General features: G+C 39.7%; 1 protein-coding gene across 3 annotated transcripts in view; it reads right to left on the bottom strand.

The window, feature by feature from the left end:
* LOC150085722 (roundabout homolog 1-like) overlaps positions 1-22,377 on the bottom strand; it is a 1,418,757-nt gene that overhangs the window by 426,188 nt on the left and 970,192 nt on the right. For all 3 annotated transcript variants that reach the window (XM_090374199.1, XM_090374201.1, XM_090374202.1), the window contains exon 14: positions 13,884-13,999. In XM_090374199.1, coding sequence (XP_090230325.1) covers positions 13,884-13,999 — 116 coding nt within the window. The remainder of the gene's footprint in view (positions 1-13,883; positions 14,000-22,377) is intronic.

Below are 22,377 nucleotides of genomic sequence, written 5' to 3'. Positions count from 1 at the left end.
GGGACTTCTAAGAAATTTAAATGCATTTTGGGACTTCTAAGAACAATGAATGGATTTTTTTTACTTCTAAGAACTTTGTATGCATTTTGGGACTTTTAAGAACGTTGTACGCTTTGCGGAACACCTAAGAACTTTGTATGCTTTATCGTTCTTAAAGTAAAATCAGTTAGAAATAAACCCTTCCTTCAGAAACATATCTACTAACAAAAGAAAATGTCTCTTGATTCGCGAAAAAGTGGAAATTATTCGTGAGTTAAAATATCGTCAAAAAAATTTTGAAGTGTGTATAAAGTTTTCTTTGTCCTCTTCAAGTGTATCAACATTGTGGAAGAATAAAGATGTTTACATATTGGCATTAGAAAAGAAAATAACAGAAAAAAAAAAAAAAAACACTTGTAGAAAGTGCAAGGTTACTGATGTTGATGAAGCATTACTTCAATGGTTCACTACACAAAGAAGAGTGGGAGACTAAGGTGTGTAAGGTGTATTTTGTGTCAAAAGGCACCAGGAGTTTCCTCGATCTCCGTGTTTCCTTTTCTTTCTTTCTTTCTTTTTTTTTTTTTTTTTTTTTTTATGTAAACCCCAAACACAAGAGGTACCAGAACCTATAATACTTAGTACAGTACTTGGGTTGGAGGTTCAGAAGATGAAAGAAGATATTTGTTGACATTGGCCTTGAACTTCTGTAGACTGTAATTTTCATGAATTACGTATCAAGGAATATTGTTCCAGAAAATGGCAGTTGAATGAATAAACGAGGAAGACGAAAAGTTGGTTCTGTGAGTTTGAACTTGGGCAGTAAATGAATGTTGGCGGCACGTGTATGCACTGTTTTGAAAGAGAGAGAGGAAATTATAGAAGCCAATCAGAAGAACAGTGCCCATGGAAATATCTGTAGAAACGGCATAGCAGAAAGAGTATGTCTATGAGACAGCGAGTAGAGAGACTACGTTAGAGATGAATCGTTAATTAACCTAACTGCCCTCTTCTCAATGGAATCAAGAAGCCAGAGAGAGCTTTTGGGGGCACCACTACAGATGTGGGAACAGTATTCCTTGGTAGGGCGGATTTCTGATTTGTACAGAGTGAACAGATGTTTGGAAGAAAAGTAACACCGAGAACGAAAGAGAAAACCAAGTTTTTTAGATACAGAGGAAGCAATATTTGTAATGTGCTTGTGCCAAGAGAGATCAGAAGTCAGGGTAATCCCCAAAAGAGATATATCATTTTGCCTAGAAATCAGATTGTCACCAAAGATAAGCATAGGAGCAAAAGAATCCTTTTCAGGAGATATAAGTTTTAGAAGGATTGAAATCAACTAAGTTGTCTTTGCCCCACTGGAGAATTACCTGAAGACCGGCATTTAAGAAATTGGTAGCAGATTTTCAAGAAAATGAAGCTAATTGAGCAGGACAATGTTTCAAAAAATTGAAGCTGATTGAGCAGGACAATGTTTCAAAAAATGAAAAGTGGACTGCAATGTGCTATCATCGGCAACACTATGGATAGGATTTCCAGTCAATGGAAGAAGGTCATTAATATACAAGATGAAAAGAGTGGGGGACAGAACTGAACATTGGGGGACACCAGCATTAGTGGAGAAGTTAGAAGACAGAGTGCCATCTACCATCACCCTCAGTGAGCAATCAGAGAGAAAACTGGATAACCAATTACAAAAAAACAGTTGGGAAACCATAATATGGAAGCTTGTTGAGAAACGATCGAAAGCCTTTGAGATGTCAAGAGCAACTGCTTATGTTTCACCGAACTTTTCCATTGAATTAGTCTATAAATGGGTAACATAAGCCAGAATATCACCAGTGGATCGACACTGACGGAATCCATAATGGTGATCATTGATCAGACGCAAGGTTTCTAAGTAGTTTAAGAGTTGGCGATTAATTGATTTTGCCATTATTTTAGAAAGAATAGAAGTAACTGCAATGGGACGATAATTGGATGGGAAAAATTTGTCACCCTTTTTAGGAACTGGCTGGATATGAGCAAATTTCCAAGCAGAAAGAAAAACACCTAGGGAATAAGAAAGTGAAAAAAAGGCAGCAAAGAACAGGAGTAAGTTCAGGAGCACAGGTTTTGAGAAAAAGTTGAGAAATACTATCAGAACCTGGAGCTTTCTTAGCATCAAGATTCGTCAAAATCCTTCTAACATCCTTTTGATGGAAGACAACAGGAGGCATTGAATGGAGTGTGTTGGGAATGGTGGGAGGTGTTTTACAAAGATCATTAATATGAGAGTTGGAAGAAAAATGAGATGCTAGCAGGTCAGCGTTATCCTTGGCCGAAGTGACAACAGAAACATCTGGTTTGGACAGAGGTGGGATCAGAGATGGGCAAAAGTTGCGGCCAATAGCTTTGGCAAGAGACCAGAATGTGCAGCTAAGATTAGAGCCAGAAGCAAGTTTTCTACTTTTAGCCTGTTGAAACTCTAGTTTGGACTGATTAATAACTGCTTTACAATTGTTATGAGCTTTGGTTTAGACAGAAAATGAAACTGAAGAATTAGAAACAAGCCAATTACGATATGCAATGTTCTTCTCTTGAATAGCCTTAGTACGTTTATTAGAAAACCAAGGTTTAGATAAAGGACGAGATTTTAAAGTGGAGTGTAGGATAAAGGATTCCATTCCTGAAAGAATAATTTCACTGACACGATCTGAGCAAATATTGACAGCAGAAGTTTTGAAACAGTAATCCGACCAAGAAAAAGAAGAAAAGAAATCTCACAGGTCATCCCATTTTGTATTCTTGTAATGCCAAACAGCACCAGTTGGGAATAGCCATGAGATAAAGGCTCCATTGGAGAAGAGACAATCAACAAGTTGTGACCTGAGGTGCCTAAAGGACTTCTCACTTCAACCATGTACTTACCATAGTTGTTTGCAAGAAAAAGATCAAGCGTGTTGGCTGTACGGTTAGGATTTTCCAGTATTTTTGTAGGTAAAAGAACAATCTGTGCAAGGTCATTAGTAATTTCAAAAGCCTTAGCATCTCCACCAGTTGGATTGGTGTGACTAGAAAACGGAAGCCGGCTGGAGTTGTGAACATTAAAATCACCAAGGAAAATAATCTCACTGTTAGGAAAGTTGGACTGGAGAAAGTCAAGTTGCAAAGAGAGAAAGTCAAAGAGCTCTAAGTGATTAGTTGTGTTGAGAGAACGGTAGAGACAACAGATGTATTTGACACAATGAGGTAGAGAGATTTTAAGCCAGAGAAGTTCAAAAAGAGGAGATTACAAATTACCAATTCTCTGTCAGGGAATATCGGAAGAGACATATGCACAATTACCACCTTTGAGGTGAAAGGAATCATTCAGCAAATAATATGGGCAACTGAGATGAGCAGTAATTGAATTAACCAATAACTGAGATTCTGTAAGAAAAAGTACATGGGATTTGGCAGACTGCAAGTGGAAATGGACATCGTTGAGATTAGAATTCAGATCACATATATTTGTGAAAAGAATTAGGAAGTGTTTGGGAGGTTTAGATCTTTTTACAGATAAGCTTACTCTATTAGTTTGACAATTTATGGTGTATTCAATAGTAAGAAAAAGTGAGTGGGACATGTTCTATGAAGTAATGAAATTTTTGGATATGGCGTACACGTGGTAAGAATATACCCAGATCCTTGACATAAGGTGGCCTTGGCAATGCTCCCCGCATACACATTACTCGGACTCCCTCCAGTCATTATCTGGCAGAGTAGAGGTAGCAAGATTATACACTAGCTGATCCGGAAGCCTCCTAGAGAGTTACCAATAGGTTCGGTCCGGTGTACTAACTAGCGGCTGGCCTGCGAACACCGTTTTAGAGCTGTACCCTCGAAATGTAAGGAATATTGGATCTCGCCACGACGTTCATCAAAACCTCAAAAATCATCAATCATACTGCATGATGGAAGAGATAGGGAAGGTTTGACCGGAACTTAGCTCTAGAGACTAAACATGTGTTCCACCACTTCAAGCCTCCAATAAGCAAAGTGGTGGTATTGCACTGGTTGATGAGAGTCAACAACCCCCTAGTACTGCCTGGTAACACAGAGGGGAGGCATTCCTTCATGTGGTGTGGGTTACACACCTCGACCCCTGCTTACGTTGGTTCACAACCATGCACAAGGTCACCCACCGTGTGCTTGTGCGTGGAGGTTATACCAAGAATACTAAAAGTCCCACCATCGTGAAGGTGCAAGTAGAGGATTTGGCTGACACAGACCGTTTGGACTTCGCCGAATTTGGGTCCACTTGACTTGAGTGTCACCCGAATATCAGTTCCATCAGCATTGTAGACTACCAGGTAGCAAGTACAGCTTGTCTGGCTGTGATAACCTCAAGAACCTCTTGATGTGTTGTATGTGTACCAGTTCACTGGGAAGATCAGAGATTTAAAAGTATATGGGTAATGTAAAGTACAGTGTCTTGTACCATTGTTCCTCTGCGCATTTGGCCGCTGGGCCCCTAACTGGGGCCCAACGTTGCCCACACATCGTCCTGTCGAGGAAGACCAGGTACCCAGTAGTCTTAGATATTTACTTTGGCAGGTCCTGCCACCTAGTTTCCTCAGATTTCACTGGCTAGGACCTAAAAAAAAAAAAAAAAAAAAAAAAAAAAAATCCATGTACATGCATACATATATACTTTTGAGAATGATAGGATGCATGTGTGTATATTGCTAGGTTTTACATAATCCAAATTTTAAGCAAGCAGTAATTTGGAAGTGTTAAAACTTTGACGCATAGGGCATATGCTTACGTACAGATAGAGTAGGAGGAGAAAGGCAGAAGTATGGGGCCGATATGGAAGGTGACCCCAGGTTTCAGTGGGGGTATGCCCCACCAGAGGTGAAGGTGGGAATGTAAAGGATACATGGAAGACAATCCCCCTCCCCTTGCCATGGATAGTGGGTTTAAAGATGAAGGGGGACAGGGTGCCTTTTTCAGATCGCCCTATCGCGTTAAGCAGCTAGGTTGCGCTTTAGTTCTTCACTCCAGTGTCACTCATTTCAAGTTGGTTCACTCATGGGACAAGCCCCGTCCTTGTTTTCCATTTCTCTTGCTTCAGGAATTTTCACTGAGGTTACTCTGTCTCGTATGTAGTATTAGCATAGGCATATAATAGAAGAAAGCAAGCTTATACAGCATCAGCCAAAAAAAAAAAAAAAAAAAAAACACCTTCCACCTCACCCCTCCATTCGTTCGAAATACCTGTCCAGCTGAGCCTTAAATTTATTTAGGCTATAAACTTCCAGAACAAGAGACGGAAGTCTTTTCCACCAACCAACTACCTGCTCGCTAAAGGCAAATTTCCGCACATCTATTCTACATCTGTCTTTCCTAAATTTGAATTTATGCCCTCTCAGGTGATTATTCTGAGCAAGAGGAAGAATCCCATCAACATTGAGCATGCTCAAACCATTCAAGACTTTATACACCTCTATCAGATCACCTAGCTAGTGCCTAGACTCGAGACACTGTAATTTGCAAAACTTAAGCCTTTCTTCGTAAGAGCAACCCTTTGTTCCAATCACTAATCTTGTTGCCCTTCTCTGTACTGGTTCCAGCAGCTCTACATCCTTCTTGAAATGAGGCCTCCAGACCTGTATACAGTTCTCAAGGTGTGGCCTGACCATTGCCTTATACAAGGGAATAATCACCTTCTTATCCCTGCTACAAAAATTCCTGTATATCATTGACAAGACACCATGAGCTACTCTTGCAGCCCATCTGCACAGCTCAGAAAACTTCATATCTGCCTGCACAATTACTCCCAGGTCCTTGTCATTCTCTACCACTGTCAGTGTAGTACTACAGAGTTGATACGTTACTCTGGGATTACTGTTTCCCATATGTAGTACTTTACATTTGTCAATATTAAACTTAATTTGCCACCTCTCAGCCCATCTACCCAATCTTTCCAGATCCTTTTGCAGCAGCAACATACTGTCAGTAGTGTCCTTAACAAGCTTGCCAACCTCTGTATTGTCTGCAAATTTGGACATTAAGCTTCATATACCATCATCAATATCATTTATAAATCCAGAAAACAACAATGGACCCAAAACTGAACCCCGAGGGACTCCACTAATAACATTAGTCCATGATGAGCAGTGTCCATTAATTATCACTCTCTGACTTCTTCCCCTCAACCATCCCTTTATCCATATCAGCAATTTGCCTCCAATGCCACATTGCTCCAATTTGTGCAGCATTCTTCCATGTGCAACAGTATCAAAAGCCTTTCTAAGATTCAAATATATAATATCAAAGTTATTCCCTGCATCCAGTTCTTTTGTGACTGCATCATATTATCCAATCAAATTGGTCAGGCAAGACTTTCCCTCGACAAAACCATGCTGTGTCTGAGCTATAACTGAAGGCTTGTCTAGATGATCCTGCAGTGCTTCTTTAACCGGTACCTCCATTAATTTTCCTGGAACAGAAGTTAAACTAACAGGTCTATAATTACTTGTATCAGCCTTTGATCCTCCTTTGTGAACTGGGGTCAAAATTGCACATCTCCAGTCGATGGGTACCTCCCCTAGGTCCAAAGAAGCTCTCATAATTATGGCTAAGGGTTTGCTTATTTCCTTTGCTGCTTCCTTTAATATAACTGGATAGATCCCATCCACCCTGGGTGCGGTGCCTCCGTAGTCAGGTGGGCAGGAGCAGCAGTGCGTAGCACATGCTTCTTGATTAGACCGGGGTTCCAGCCCATGAGCCACCAAATACAGAGGATGCGGAACGGTCAGGGAATGACCACCGCATATCCCCGGAGCAATATGGCCTTAGTTGCTAATGATCCTAAAAACCAAATAACAACAACAACCCCGGGTGTTTTTTTAATGTTTATCCTCAACAATTTCTCCTCCACTTTCCTCTCAGTTATTACAAAATCATCTAGCTCACTGCTAGAGTTTACGTCACCTCTGGCATTCCCCTTCCTGAATAACTCCTAATGTGTGAATGTAGATGCAAAATACTCGTTTAGTTTGGGAGCCACCTGAGCAGGATTGTCAACAGATGAACCATCAATATCCAGTGGACCAATCTGGATTGGTCCACTGGATATTGATGAAATCTCTCTAGAAGAAAAGGGATGAACAAAGGATTCATCCCTTTTCTTCTAGAGTTTACATAGGTAAAGAACACTTTCCTGTTTTTCTTTGCATCCTTTGCCAAGGATTTCTCATAATCTGCCTAATCTCGTTTGTGACTTGGTTACAGACCAGCTTATATCTATCATAGGCTTCCATGTCACCCATTAATTTATATGGGTCCCATGCATTTTTCTTCTCTGCCATATGTCTCATTAGTTCATCTGACATCCATTTAGGCCTAAACCTAGAACAATATTTCTTAGTTGGTATGTAAAGCCTAGTAGCTTCCAAGATAAGTTCTTTGAATGCTTCCCATTTTGAATTTGCTGTTGGTAACATTATCTGTTGGTCCCACCGTAGAGAATTTAAATACTGTCTCAGACCACCATAGTCAACTTTACGAAAGAAAAAACCCTTCCCTTTACCCCAGGTAGTTACCCCTTTGAGTAAATCCCACTTCAGCACACTGTGACTGCCACTTAGTGGTTCCTTTATCTGCAGATTCTTAATTCATGAAGGTTGATGGGGACTGCAGCCTCTCTCAGTCTGCCAAGGCTCGGCCATCAAAGTGAGTCGAACACCCCAGCAAAGTCAATCGAAATGATTAGTAGGTATTTTTTCCTGCAATCTTTTTCTCTTCTAAGCAGGTTTCCAATGCATCCACCGTGTAGGATCCTGGCTTAAAGCCCAACTGGTTCCTAGCTGCCAGGTCCTCCCTCTCATAGTGGCTTTAAATCCACTTGTGCAGCAATCTCTCATATAATTCGCTGGCCACTGACAGCAGTGCAATGGTCTATAAGATTTCAGACATTCTGGTTTTTGAGTATCAGTTTTGTATTTGCAGTTTTCCACTCCAATTTTCCTGTTTCCAGACATCTGTTTTAAGGTTGACTAACAACTGTGGAGCAGTTTCTAGTTTTCTTCAGTATCTCTGGTTCAATCATATCTAGTCCTGGACATTTGCAGTTTCTAATCCTAGTAGCAGCTGCGCCGAGCACCTCAAAGGTGAAGGGGGGGCTCAAGTGCAGGAGTGATGTAGTTTTTATTGTCTTCACAGATTTTGTGTTGCTCTTGCAGGGTTGGTACTGCCGGTTCCTTGAAGATTGTGTCTAGAAGACTGCCCATCTACTGCTCCCAGGTGGTTGTGAGATTTCATTGCGGAGTCCTAGTAGTGCTGATGACCTCCCTCCTGGGCAGTTTGTTCGTGGTTACCTTGTAAACCACACCTCAGGGGTCGGTATTTCCAGTAGTGGATACCAGGTTCTCCCAGGATCGCATCTTACTTTTCTGTATGGTGTCCGTGTAGTAGTTCCTGGCTTCTCAATAGTGTTGTCTCAAAGCCTCTACCTCATTTATAGACCATGCCTGTGGGCTCTCTGGAAGACTTTTCGTGCTTTGTGCATCTGTCTTCAGAGTACAGCTTTCTCCTGAGTCCACCAGAGAACAGCTACAGGTTTCAGGAAATTAAGAATAGGAGTGTGTTCTAGGCCTAATGACTCTGTGAGTACAATAAACAACTGTACAGAGAATTACAGTGGGGCAGTAAATCAGAATGTATTATAATAGGGGATTTTAACTTCCCAGATATTGACTGGAACTTATGGGTTGATCACTTGCACACTAGCAAGGCTTTTGTGGATTTATTGGATGATTGTTTTCTACAGCAGCATGTTCTTTTGACAAACAGAAGGAGTAATACTCTTGATCTGATTATCAGCAGTGATTCTTCCTGCATTAGAATCTCCAGATAAAGGAATCACTATGTGGCAGTGATCAAGTGTGCTGAAGTGGAATTTACTTAAAGATGCAACTGTCATCAGGGGTAAAGGGAAAGGAACCTTTTCTTTGTAAAAGTGACTACATTCTATACGGTGGGACTAATTGATGATGTTACCAACAGTAAATTCTAAATGGCCAGCATTCAAGAAATTAATCTTGGAAAACTACGAGGTTTTTAATACCAACTAAGAAATCCTGTTCAACGTTTAGGCCTAAATGGATGCCAGATGAACTAAAGATACTCTAGGCAGAGCAGAAAAATGCAGGAGATGCATGTAAATTATCAGGTGATACAGAAGCCTATGGTAGATATAAGCTAGTCTGTAATCAAGTCACAAAGGAGGTTATGCAAATATCTGACAGATTATGAGAAATTTATGACAAAGGATTTAAAGGAAAACAGCAAAGTTTTCTTCAGTTTTATAAACTCCAGAAGGAAGGGAATCAGTTTGGACAACTTTATATCTATGGATCGACTCACAATGAACCTGCTCAGGTAGCTGACAAACCGAATGAGTATTTTGCATCTACATTTATACATTAAGAATTCTGTAAAGAAGTGGAAGCCAGTAGTTTATCAAACTCTAACAGTGAGCTAAAGGATTTTGTAATAACTGAGAGCAAAGAAGACGAGAAATTGTTGAAGTGAAACATATGGAAGGCACCTGGGGTTACTGGGATCTATCCAGTTATATTAAAGGAGGCAGCAAAGGAAGTAATCAAACACTTAGCCATAATTATGAGAGCATACTTGGATTCAATGGAGGTCCCTACAGACTGGAGATGTGCAAATGTATCCTCAAGTAACATAGGGGGATCAAAAAGTGACAGGAGTAATTACAGAAATGTTAGTTTTACTTCTCTTCTGGAAGAAAATAATGGAGTCACTGGTTAAAGAAGCATGTTAGATCATCTAGACAAGACTGCAGTTATAATTCAGATACAGCATGGATATGTTATGGGGAAGTCTTGAATGACCAGTTTGACTGGATACTATGATGTGATCACAAAGGAACTGGATAAAAATTATTTTAATATCATATAGTTAGATTTCAGGAAAGCATGTGATACTTTTGCACATGGAAGACTGCCATACAAATTGGAGCAGTATGGCATTAAGAGTAAGTTGGTGCAAGAGGATAAAGGGATGGTTGAGCGGGATAAGACAGAGAGTGGTAAACAATGGACACTGCTCTTCAAAGACTAATGATATTAATGCAGTCCCTCAGAGTTTGGTGTTGGGCCCATTGTTATTCTCTATATTTATGAATGATATTGTTGAAGGTATATTAGTCTTAATGTCCAAGATTGGCTGAAAGACGGCAATTGAAATTTAACATTGACAAATGAAAAGTACTGCATATGGGTAGCAGTAACCTCAGAGTAACATACGAACTGTGCAGTACTCCACTGGGGGTAGTGGAGAATGTAAAAGAACTGTGGGTAATTGTGCAGTCAGGTATGAAGTTTTCTGACAAGTGCAGACAGGCTGAAAGAAAAGCTCCTGTGTTCTTGTCAATGATATACAAGAATATTTCTAGTAGGGATAAGGATGTGATTATCCCTTTGTATAAGGCAATGGTCAGGTCACACCTTGAGTAGTGCATACAGGTCTGGAGGCCTCATTTTAGGAAGGATGTTGAGCTGCTAGAACTAGCACAGAGAAGGGCAACAAGATTGGTCAGGGAAATAAAGATGTGCTCTTACCAAGAAAGGCTTAAGTTCTGAAAGCAGTGTCAGGAGACTAGGTACCTGTGAGTTGACCTGAGTGAGGTGTATAAGCTCTTAAATGGTTTGAGCAGGCTGAGTGTTGATGGGATTCTTTCTCTTGCTCAGATTACTCACTAGGGGACATAAATTCAAATTGAGGAAAGATAGTTGGAGAATATATGTGCGGAATTTTGTCTTCAGCCAGTGGGTAGTTGATTGCTTTAACAAACTTCCACCTATGGTTGTGGAAGTTGATAGCTTAAATAAATTCAAGGAGGAACTGGAAAAACGTTTAGAGGGATGTGTGAAATGGGAAGGGTTTTTTTTTTTTTTTGGCTGTATCTACAAAATCTTGCTTTCTTACATCACATGCCTCTACTACTATTTTCTGAAATACTGCTTTAGCTTGTTTCACTTATTTCACTATTTCAGTTTCTAGATCTACTCCTTTTTCAGCTCTACCTTCAGTTCGGACAATTACCTCCAACATCTCCAAGTCATGATAGAACCACCACCACCATCATCATTAGTTCATGTAACCATCTTCATCACTACCTTTCAATTGGACCATTCCTAATCACACCATCGCAGAATACTGGTTGACTATTGTGTTTCCTTTCTACCGTCTAGCGCTAGCCTTGGAGTGTTGCTGAGGCAGGATCAACAAATGGCACAGATTATGCTGTGCAAGATCTCCCTTTCTCATTTTTATTTCCTTTTAATGCTCATAGCTTTTCCTTGTTGTCTATTTTATCAGGTGTTTACTTTTTATTTTCTGGACTGTTAACCACTCTTCCTGCTTTCAAATCATCAACAAACACGGCGTCTCCGTAGCCAGGTGGTCAGGAGTAGCGGTGCGTAGCACATGTTTCTTGATCAGGCCGGGGTTCGAGCCCGTCACCACCAAATACGGAGGATGCGGAAAGGTCAGGAAATGACCACCGCATATCCCCGGAGCAATATGGCCTTAGTTGCTAATGCTCCTAAAAACCAAATAATAACAACAACATCAATAAAAATTGACAGTTTACCTTAAATACTTTCATTAATATCATTTATGAAAGTGAGAAATAAGAAGGCACTCAACCCTGATGGTCTCCATTTGTTATGTGGATCCATCCTGAAGGCAGGATGGATTTATGACAATCCTCTCCCTCCTATCTTTTAGCCAGGCTGTGATTCAATCATATTAAGCTTTACTAAAGTCTAGATATATAATGTCAAAAAAAATTGTTACCTGCAGCCAAATGTTTAATGACTACATCATATTAATTTACCAGAGTGGTCAGGTGTGACCTCCCCTTAATGAACTCATGATGGGATCTATTCAAGATACTGTTCTTGTTGAGATGGTCTTACATTGCGTCCTTAACCACAGACCCATTACCTTCTCTACCAAAGAAGTAAAACTTACAGACATATAGTTATTCTTCTTTAGCACCACCTTTGTGGAATTGAAAGCCACTTCTCCAGTCCAAGGAGATCTTCCTAGATTCTAATGATATTTTCATTAGCATTCACAACAGTTTGAGGCATTCACATGCAGCCTTTTTTATTTATAACTGAATATATACCATCCTCTCCGAGTCTTGCCCTCCTTTAATCTCAGTAGCTTTTCTAACTTTTCTAGCGAAATGCTTCTCTGGAATCATCACATTATCACTGAAAAGCATCTGTTCAGCTCATCTGCCATTTCTTCTGGGCTTTCTATGGCCTTTCCACTGCAACCAATTAAGTTACCCATTTGAAAAAAAATAAGGAAAGAAGAATGAAATCTACCATTTAAATAGTTTTTGTACTTAGGCCAAGTCCATACATGATAAATCCATAATCCTAGGTATTTGTGATGAGATACTGTTTCAAATTTACAAGAACAGTTACTCTTTTTATTTGAGTGGAGACAAGCATGGGAATGTAACCTAATTAATATAGGTATAACCTGATGTGCTGCTTTTATTAAAAATAACTTTATATTTTGTATACCAGTAATTTATTATTCTGTATTCATTTCTGTAAATTTAACAAATGTTGTGAAAGTAGGTAGTTCGAATAAATTTAAATGAGATTTGGATAAATTATTAGAAGGAATGAGCAAATGAAGTGGTAAATATGTTTTTCTGTTTTTGGCTGATGTGCTGTATAAGCATTGCTTCCTTTGCATCATTTTGCCAATACTAATGCTAAAATTAATTGTGTATAACAAAACAAACTAAAACAATAGGCAAATTCCTCTTTAATTAGGTTGAAAAAATTATTTTAACATTTGTTTGAAAAAATTCTTTTTAAATCCAACCTGTCTCCTCTGATTTATTCTTTTATTTTTTAAACTATTACCAGATTTGATTTATCCTGTACTGTAGTGTAAATATGTGTTAAATAATTATTTAACATTTATTGGTACTACAGTAACACTTATAAGTGTTACTGTAGTACCAATAAATCATCATTATTAAATTTATTGAGTTTGTTATCACTCAAGCATTGTACTTGTCAGTTCCTTTGGCTCCGAACTGTCTAGAGTTAATGCTTTAAATGCTCCACACATTTTCTTGTTGTTCTGCATAAATTGCCCACGATTTTTTGCTTTAAATTTAGTTCAAGCAGAGCCCTGAAATCTAAGGCTAATAAAGTGATATTTAATATATTTTACTTTAGGCCAAATTATTATCACTCTATGCCAGGGGGTAGTGATTTTTTAGTACTAGTGTTGGCAATATGATACAAGAAAGCAAAGCTCATACAACTTATACAATTTCTACTTTATGATCTTAAAAAATAAACAGGAGTGCAATATCAGCCTTTCGCAATTTTTTATGAGTATGCTCTATCTTAAAAAAAATACGCTAATTGTAGAATTAATACATACTTTTTTAGATAGTGTGCATATGTGCCTCTTGTCTCACCATGTCTGTAAGCACAACCTTCACACTTGTCGACAGGTGTGAATTTCTTTTTCCATACAAATTGTAGGGAAAAATAAATTTGTAGATTAAATGTAGTTTTAATGCAATATATATCTTTAAACAGTCTGTGCACACTTCACATATATTGTTATGCGAGACTCATGAACATGATGTTGTTCGTGAACAGATACAGGGGCTCACATCTGGTGAGTATGGGCACCACGGTTGACCAAAATTTGTATCAACTATTTCCTATTCCCTACTGTACACCACACCCTTCCACTGATTCTGTAAAATGAGTAAAAATATTTCAGAGTTTAATAGGCCAATAAAGAACTATAAGCAGATTCTGTTTATAATGAAAAGCAAAAAGGCTTACAAAATATCCCTGAAGAATCCCATTTCTATGCTGTGGTGATGGCGGAGACCAGTAGATGGCAGCACTAGTCATATTTAGTATTTCAACATGAAGACTGTCGGGTGGAGCAGATGGCACTAAAAAAAAAAAAAAAAAAAAAACATATATACACACGCACACACATAAATATAGTGTAAATTGAATGGAATGTAAATTTTAAAAAAATGTAAAAACCAGTACTTAAATATAGAGACAATGAAGAAAACAGAAACTGGGGGAGGGGGATGACTAAATTTAAAGGGAAGGAATGCTAAAAAAATTTTGAATTCTTTAAACAGAAAGGAAATACAACATAATTTACAAGCTGATTATAAACAAATTTACAGCAACATTCTCTCTGATATGCATCGCAGCAATAAAGTAAACAACTTAAAATTAAAAACAGTATACGACCATTGAGAAGAATACAACCTCATCAGAAGGCCACAGTACAACGATATTTGTGGAATCTCTGCATTTTAAGAGGCACACAAATTAATGCATTAAACGGCAACTGACAATACACTCTCAGCCCAGCAATGCTGAGATTTGCACATTCAAAATCAGGTGGCCTTTATGCACTGAAAAATTAAGCCAAGATATCTTAAGCACCTTCACAATGTAAAGCCAGGTTACTAACTGGAAAGTGAAGTATAAATAAAATAAATAAAGAACTAGAATATAATATCAACCAGATTATTGGGGGCAGTATGAGCAGTGCCTAGCAACTAAGCTCACTATAAGCATGTTAAAAAAATTAAAATTACACCACTTAATTAATAGATGATGAAGAATAATAAAAATACCTAAAGCAAAGTAAATAAAGAAAGAAAGGCAAACATAACCAACAACATATTGCGCGAAACATAATGTAAATTGAGTGAAATATGTAAATTAAAATAGGTCAGCAGAATGGAAAAGCCCTGTGAGAAGTATATACAACCAAAACCCATATATTCGTTGTATTCAGTTAAATATAGAAACATTGAGGAAAACAAAAGGGGAGTAATTAAATTTAGGAGGTGTTGTAGAAGGAATATGTACCTAAAAACTTTGAATACTTTTCTACAAAGCCAATACAGTTTGAAATTCTAAGTTGTTTCATTTATTGGTACAATGTTACTACGGTTGGTTTAGAGTGTTAAAATCATGATATTTTGACGGTACCGCTATTTTATTTTATACAATATTGTAGCGTAACCAGTAGTGCAAAAGAACAGTAGGGTTTAAATTGTAATAAATAGGCATTTTTGAAGGTTTAATCACTTTTTGGGCATATATCTTTTGTATTTTATCATATTTTAGATTAGTTAACGAATTAATTTGTATTTTACAACAGATTAAATACTTACTATTGTTCTTTAGCATATTTTTTAAATTTAGCCAGTGACTATAAATTACAACTCGCTACTCGTACCGCTATCATATCAGTGTGTTTGGCAGGAATATTGTGGCGAACTAGTAGAGAAGAAGAATGGTAGGACTTAAATTATTATTTAAATCCTACTACTAATTGCAAAATAGTTATTTATCATGAAGGATTTAATCACTTAGCCATAATTATGAGAGATTCCTTGGACTCAGGGGGAGGTCGCCATGAACTGGAGGTGTGCAAATGTATCACCAATTCACAAAAAGGGTTCAAAAGGTGACACAAATAACTACAGACCTGTTAGTTATTATTATTGTTGTTGCTCTTATATTATTTCTCTCTGATTGCAGGGTTCCACTCTGTGACAGGTACTGCTACTAAGTACACAGGGTGGTTGTAATGTCTTGTGTTACTGTCGGTCAAGGAAATCTCTGACAATCCTACAGGTGTTCAGGATTGCGACTTTCTGGAGTTCCTTGTAGGTGTTCTCTGGGAGACCTATTGCTGCTAGGCTGCTATGTAGAGTCTTTGGTACCATACCAGTGGTTGACACGATGATTGGGATGGTTGATACTTCTTGCATATGCAACATTTCCTTGATCTCATGTTCGTGTATTTTCTAATTTTTTCCTCATGAGTTTTCTGGACATTGCTAGTGTTCGGCACCGCTATGTCAATCAGGTAGGTGGCCTTTTCCATCTTGTCCACAAGGGTTATGTCTGGTCTGTTGTGTGGGATGGTCTTATCCGTTATTATGGAATGATTCCAGTACAGCTTGTGGGTTCGGGTCTCTAGTACTAACCCCAGGTAGTAGTCTCTAGTACTACTACCTGGGGTCTCTAGTACTAGCCCTTCTTTGTACTCATTCCAGCAGCTCTACATCTTTCTTGAAATGAGGACTCCAAACCTGTATACAGTACTCAAGGTGTGGCCTGACCAATGCCTTATACAAGGAAATAATCACATCCCTATCCCTGCTAGGGTTCGTACTTGTAGTATGGTACACTTTCTTTGGTCAACTGGTATTTCCTCGCTAGCTTCTGATGTATTATCCTGGCTACCTGGTCGCGTCTATGCGAGTACTCAGTCTGGGTGATCACCTTGCACCCCAGGGTGATGTGTTGGATCGTTTCTGAGGCCAGGTGTGCCATCGACGACATGTGTCATCTGATATTTCAGGCTCATTTCAGATGTATTTTCTATAGTTCTGGTGTTGATTACCTAGTCTTGGATGGCCAGCATGAATCCTTTAGTCTCGGGGGAAGAGCGTCCCGCTTGTGAGCCATGCATTGGAAGCAATGTCATCAATGTGATCTTGATGGAGGTCATTGTAGTGTCTGCCATGGAGTGTCTTCTTTGCCCATCTTTCTAACTTCATTTCTTGTACTGTCAGGACAGGAGGGATTTCCTCACTTAGATTGAGTGGGGTATACCATTTATCTATTAGCATTAGCATTAGTAGAGGCATATGATGAAAGAAAGCAAGCTTATTCAGCATTAGCCAAAAAAAAAAAAAAAAAAAAACACAACCACTACTCCCTTTTCACCCCTCCGTTCGTTCGAAATACCTGTCCAGCTGAGCCTTAAATTTGTTTAGGCTATCAACTTCAACAACAAGTGATGGAAGTCTATTCCACAAACCAACTGCCCGCTGGCTAAAGGCAAATTTCCGCACATCTATCCGACATCCGTCCTTCCTCAATTTGAATTTATGCCCTCTCAGGTGATTATTCTGAGCAAGAGGAAGAATCCCATCGGCATTGAGCATGCTCAAGCCATTCAAAGCCTTATACACCTCTATCAGATCACCCCGCTGATGCCTAGTCTCCAGACTCTGTAATTTGCAAAACTTAAGCCTTTCTTCGTAAGAGCAACCCTTTGTTCCATTCACTAATCTTGTTGCCCTTCTTTGTACTCATTCCAGCAGCTCTACATCTTTCTTGAAATGAGGACTCCAAACCTGTATACAGTACTCAAGGTGTGGCCTGACCAATGCCTTATACAAGGAAATAATCACATCCCTATCCCTGCTAGAAAAATTCCTGTATATCATTGACAAGACACCATGAGCTACTCTTGCAGCTCGTCTGCACTGCTCAGAGAACTTCATATCTGCCTGCACAATTACCCCCAGGTCCTTTTCATTCTCTACCACTGTCAGCGTAGTACCACAGAGTTGATACGTTGATCTGGGGTTACTGTTTCCCATATGTAGTACTTTACATTTGTCAATGTTAAACTTCATTTGCCACCTCTCAGCCCATCTGCTCAACCTTTCCAGATCCTGTTGCAGCAGCACAGCATCGTCCTTAACAACCCTGCCAACCTTTGTATCGTCTGCAAACTTGGACATTAAGCTTGATATACCATCATCAATATCATTTATAAATACACAAAACAACAATGGACCCAACACTGAACCCTGAGGAACTCCACTAATAACATTAGTCCACGTTGAGCAGTGTCCATTGATTACCACTCTCTGTCTTCTGCCACTCAACCATCCCTTTATCCATAGCAGCAATTTGCCTCCAATGCCACACTGCTCCAATCTGTGCAGTAGTCTTCCCTGCGCAACAGTATCAAAAGCCTTTCTAAGATCCAAATATATAATATCAAAGTTATTCCCTGCATCCAGTTCTTTTGTGACTACCTCATAGTATCCAATCAAACTGGTCAGACAAGACCTGCCCTTAACAAAACCATGCTGTGTCTGAGCTATAACTGAATTCTTGTCTAGATGATCCTGCAGTGCTTCTTTAACCAGTGCCTCCATTAATTTTCCTGGAACAGAAGTTAAACTAACAGGTCTATAATTACTTGTGTCGGCCTTTGATCCTCCTTTGTGAATTGGGGTTACATTTGCACATCTCCAGTCTATGGGTACCTCCCCTGAGTCCAAAGAAGCTCTCATAATTATGGTTAGGGGTTTGCTTACTTCCTTTGCTGCCTCCTTTAATATAACTGTATAGATCCCATCCACCCCGGATTCCTTTTTTATGTTTATCCTCAACAATTTCTCCTCCACTTTCCTCTTAGTTATTAGAAAATCATCTAGCTCACTGCCAATGTTTACTTCACCTAAGACATTCCCCTTCCTGAATAACTCCTCATGTGTAAATGTAGATGCAAAATACTTGTTTAGATTGTTAGCCACCTGAGCAGGATCCTCAACTGTTGAACTATCTACATCCAGTGGACCAATCTGATTCATCCCTTTCCTTCTTGAGTTTAAATAGGTAGAGAACTCTTTTCAGTTTTTCTTTGCATCCTTTGCCAAGGATTTCTCATAATCTGCCTTTGCCTGCCTAATCTCCTTTGTGACTTGGTTACAGACCAACTTATACCTATCATAGGCTTCCATGTCACCCATTAATTTGTATGTATCCCATGCATTTTTCTTCTCTGCCATATGTCTAATTAGTTCATCTGACAACCATTTAGGCCTGAACCTTGAACAATATTTCTTAGTTGGTATGTAAAGCCTGGCAGCTTCCAAGATTAGTTCCTTGAATGCTTCCCATTTTGAATTTGCTGTTGGTAACATCATCAGTTGGTCCCACTGTATAAAATTTAAATACTGTCTCAGACCATCATAGTCGCCTTTACAAAAGCAAAAACCCTTCCCTTTACCTCTGATGGTAGTTACCTCTTGAGTAAATCCCACTTCAGCACACTGTGATCACTGCCACCTAGTAGTTGATTTATCTGCAGATTCTTAATGCAAGAAGAATCACTACTGATAATCAGATCAAGAGTATTACTCACTCTAGTTGCCTCCTGAACATGCTGGTGTAGAAAACAATCATCCAATAAATCCACAAAAGCCTTGCTAGTGTGTGAGTGACCAACCCACAAATTCCAGTCAATATCTGGAATTTGTGGGTTGGTCACTCACAAATTAAAATCCCCCATTATAAGACTCTCTGATTTACTGGCCCATTCTATTTCCCTGTTCAGTATCTTATTATACTCATCAGAGTCATTAGGCCTATAGCACACTCCTACTCTCAATTTTGATTTACCTATGCTTATGTCACACCAAACTGACTCGACACTGCCCTGTCCATCGATGTCGACTGGCTTCACTTCCTTGGATTTTATGTGTTTCTTAACTAATAGCAGAACCCCTCCTCCCTTCCTATCCTGTCTATCCTTTCTGTAGACGTTGTACTCCCCAAATTCCAGTTCTGCATTCCTTATATCTGTGTGACACTACGTCTCTGATATCCCAACAATATCTGCCTTTGATGTTTTGAGCAATACCTCAAATTCATCAAATTTATTTACTAAACTCCTAGTATTGGTGTACACGCAAGTATACATGCACCTGTTTCTATTCTTAGCTACCCTAACACAACCCATGTGTTTACTTGTACCGCAATGACTTCCAGCAGTCTCTGAAATATCCTGCATCTTGTTTTTCAGGCTTCTTATTCCAATAGAAGCAGTGCAAGAATCTCCTTCACCTCTGCCAGTGGCTACTTTTAATCTATTAGTCTTTGTCTCCCCCCAAGCTAGCAGTTTTCTGACCCACCTAACACTGCCTCGATAGCATCAGCAAATATTCTTGCACCCTTTCTATTTAAGTGTATCCCATCCCTGTAAAAGCAATCTCTCCTGTTAACAAGTACAGTCCAGGCTGAAAAAAATTCTACCCCTTGAGCCTTGCACAATCTTTCCAGGGCCGAATTGATCGACAAGGCTCTCATCATATACTCCCTCCTATCGTGTCTGGGCAGAATTGCAGACACTTTCAAATTCAACCCTACTTCACGGCATTTTTTCAACAGTGACCTGTACTTGTTAAATAATTACGCTGGTCTCCTACTCTTAATATCATTAGTGCCAACGTGTACAACTATATCACCTTTTGTGCCCTTAAAAGATGATATCCGCTCTACAACGTCATCAACCTTTGCCCCTATCAGACATACCCTGGTCCTGTTCCACCTATCCTTTTTACAAAGCACGTTCCCCGTTTCCCTGACAATAGAGTCACCAACAACTACTAGTTCCTGTGGGACAAGCGCATTCTGCCTTGGGGGCTGCCTCTGTGTTGCAAGATGACCAGGTGCAAGCTCTGGCGTTGATGTGGGCAGCTGAGAGCTTGATGGGCCCCTCAATTTATTATCTTCGAGGGCATCCACCCTGTCCTTCAAGTTCTCATATAGGCCCATAACAACGCTGAGTTGTCGCCTAATTTCCTTGCTCTCCTTGCATTGTGCACACACAAAGACATCCCCCATGGCAGTATCATGTCCCGTACCCGATTGCTCCGCAAACATCAAGCAAACAGTGCATCTTAAAAGGCTGTGATTCAGAGGGCAACTGCCCCCCTCAGTTCTCCCATGAGCCACAGCACTCCAATTAGCTTGAGCCTTTTGCTTTGCTGCTCTGGTCTGAGTCATGATTTCGATTTAATGTCAATAAAATTACAATTTCAGAACGAAACTAAAACCTTAAAACTTGTATCCTAACACAGTTATAACGGTATATTTATTTGTTTAATAATTATTTGTTACGTTTGTACTCTAAGTCGTTATATATATATAGTTAAAAGTACAATTTAATTACAATTGTTGGCGACTCTTGGTCATCATTATCCTTGTCTTTTGCATGATATCTTCTAACTCGATGTTAGTCCAATCTATGATCCCGAATGTGTATGTTAGTACTGGAACCGCATAGGTGTTTATGCCTTAAGTGTGTTCCATCCATTCAATTTTGCTTTCAGCAGGCTTCTGAGTCTCAGATGATATTTTTCGATCAGGCACTTCTTGATTTCCTTGTGCTCTAACTTCTCAACCTGCATTATCCTAGGTATGTGTAGGTCTCTCCTTCTGTCATCGCTTCGATCTCTTTACCAGTCAGCAGCTGGTAGTTTCGGCCAACTAATTTTCCCTGGTGCAGTGTGTGGGTCTTGCATTTTTCTAGACCAAATTCCATCCTGATGTCCTTGTGGAATTCTTTGGTGATCTAGAATAGTTGCAGGAGTTGCTTCTCGGTTGACGCATAGAGCTTGATGTCATCCCTGTACATCAGGTGGGTGAGATGTACAGGTTCTTTCTTCCATCTTTGAGGTTATATCCATACTTTCTGCTGTTGAGCATGGCGGATAGCAGGTTGAGTGCTAGACAGAACCACAGACGGCTCAGAACATCTCCCCGAAAGATTCCTTTTCTAATGGGGATTGGCCTGGTTGTGATGTTCTCAACCTTAATGGTGGTACTCCATTTCGCCGTTGTTGCTCCTAGTAAGTTTGTCACTATCGATTTGACCTTGTAGATCTTCAGGGTCTCTTTAGCCAGCTTTGAGGGATGGAGTCAAAGGCCTCACGGTAATCGATGTAGGCCATGTATAGGTTGCAGTGCTTCTTGAAGGCTTGCTCCATAGCTGCGGCATCTATGATTAATTGCTCCTTGCATCCTTTCTGCTGTTCAGCCATTATGATCTGACTCTCTAAGTGGTCTGATATCTTCTTAGTTATGCAGCTGGTGAAGATCTTGTACATTGCTGGGAGGTATGTGATTGGCCTGTATTTTGCTGGGTTTCTTGTATCTTCATCTTTAGGCTTCAGATATGTGACTCCTTCAGTGAGAAACTTCGGAATTGTCTCCGGGTTGCTTATCATTCGAGTGAACTGCTCTGTTAGGTGCTTGTGTGTTCAGGTGAGCTTCTTGTACCAGTGGTTGTGGATGTTATCAATTCCCGGGGTTCGCCAATTGTGGGTGTTCCTGATTGACTGATTTACTTCTTCTCGAATTCCCACTCTCTCATCTCTTGTATGTCCTTCATTTTCTTCTGTTCTACTTCTATCCAGGGTGCTCTGCTGTTATGTCTTACTTCACTCCTCCAGATATTTCTCCAAAACTCGTAGATTCTTCTTCTTGGGTGGTCTGTTTCCTGCTTTCTCATGTTCACCCGGTTTCCTGTAGAAGGCTCTTTGGTCCTCATCGAAGATTTGGTTGTTTATTTTCCTCTGGGAGCTCTCTTTGTATCGGTGTAGTCTCTTGCTGAGTGCGAGGAGGTTCTGCTTCAGCATGTCCAAGTATTCTCCTATCCTCTGATTTCTAGCCTTACGTTTGCTGTGGACGCTGTCTC

Source organism: Mastigoproctus giganteus, chromosome 5 (assembly GCF_048544385.1).
Source record: "Mastigoproctus giganteus isolate SK-2022 chromosome 5, ASM4854438v1, whole genome shotgun sequence".
In the NCBI taxonomy this organism is placed as follows: domain Eukaryota; kingdom Metazoa; phylum Arthropoda; class Arachnida; order Uropygi; family Thelyphonidae; genus Mastigoproctus; species Mastigoproctus giganteus.
The sequence above is the reverse complement of the archived record's forward strand: the minus strand, read 5'-3'. Positions and strand labels throughout refer to the sequence as shown.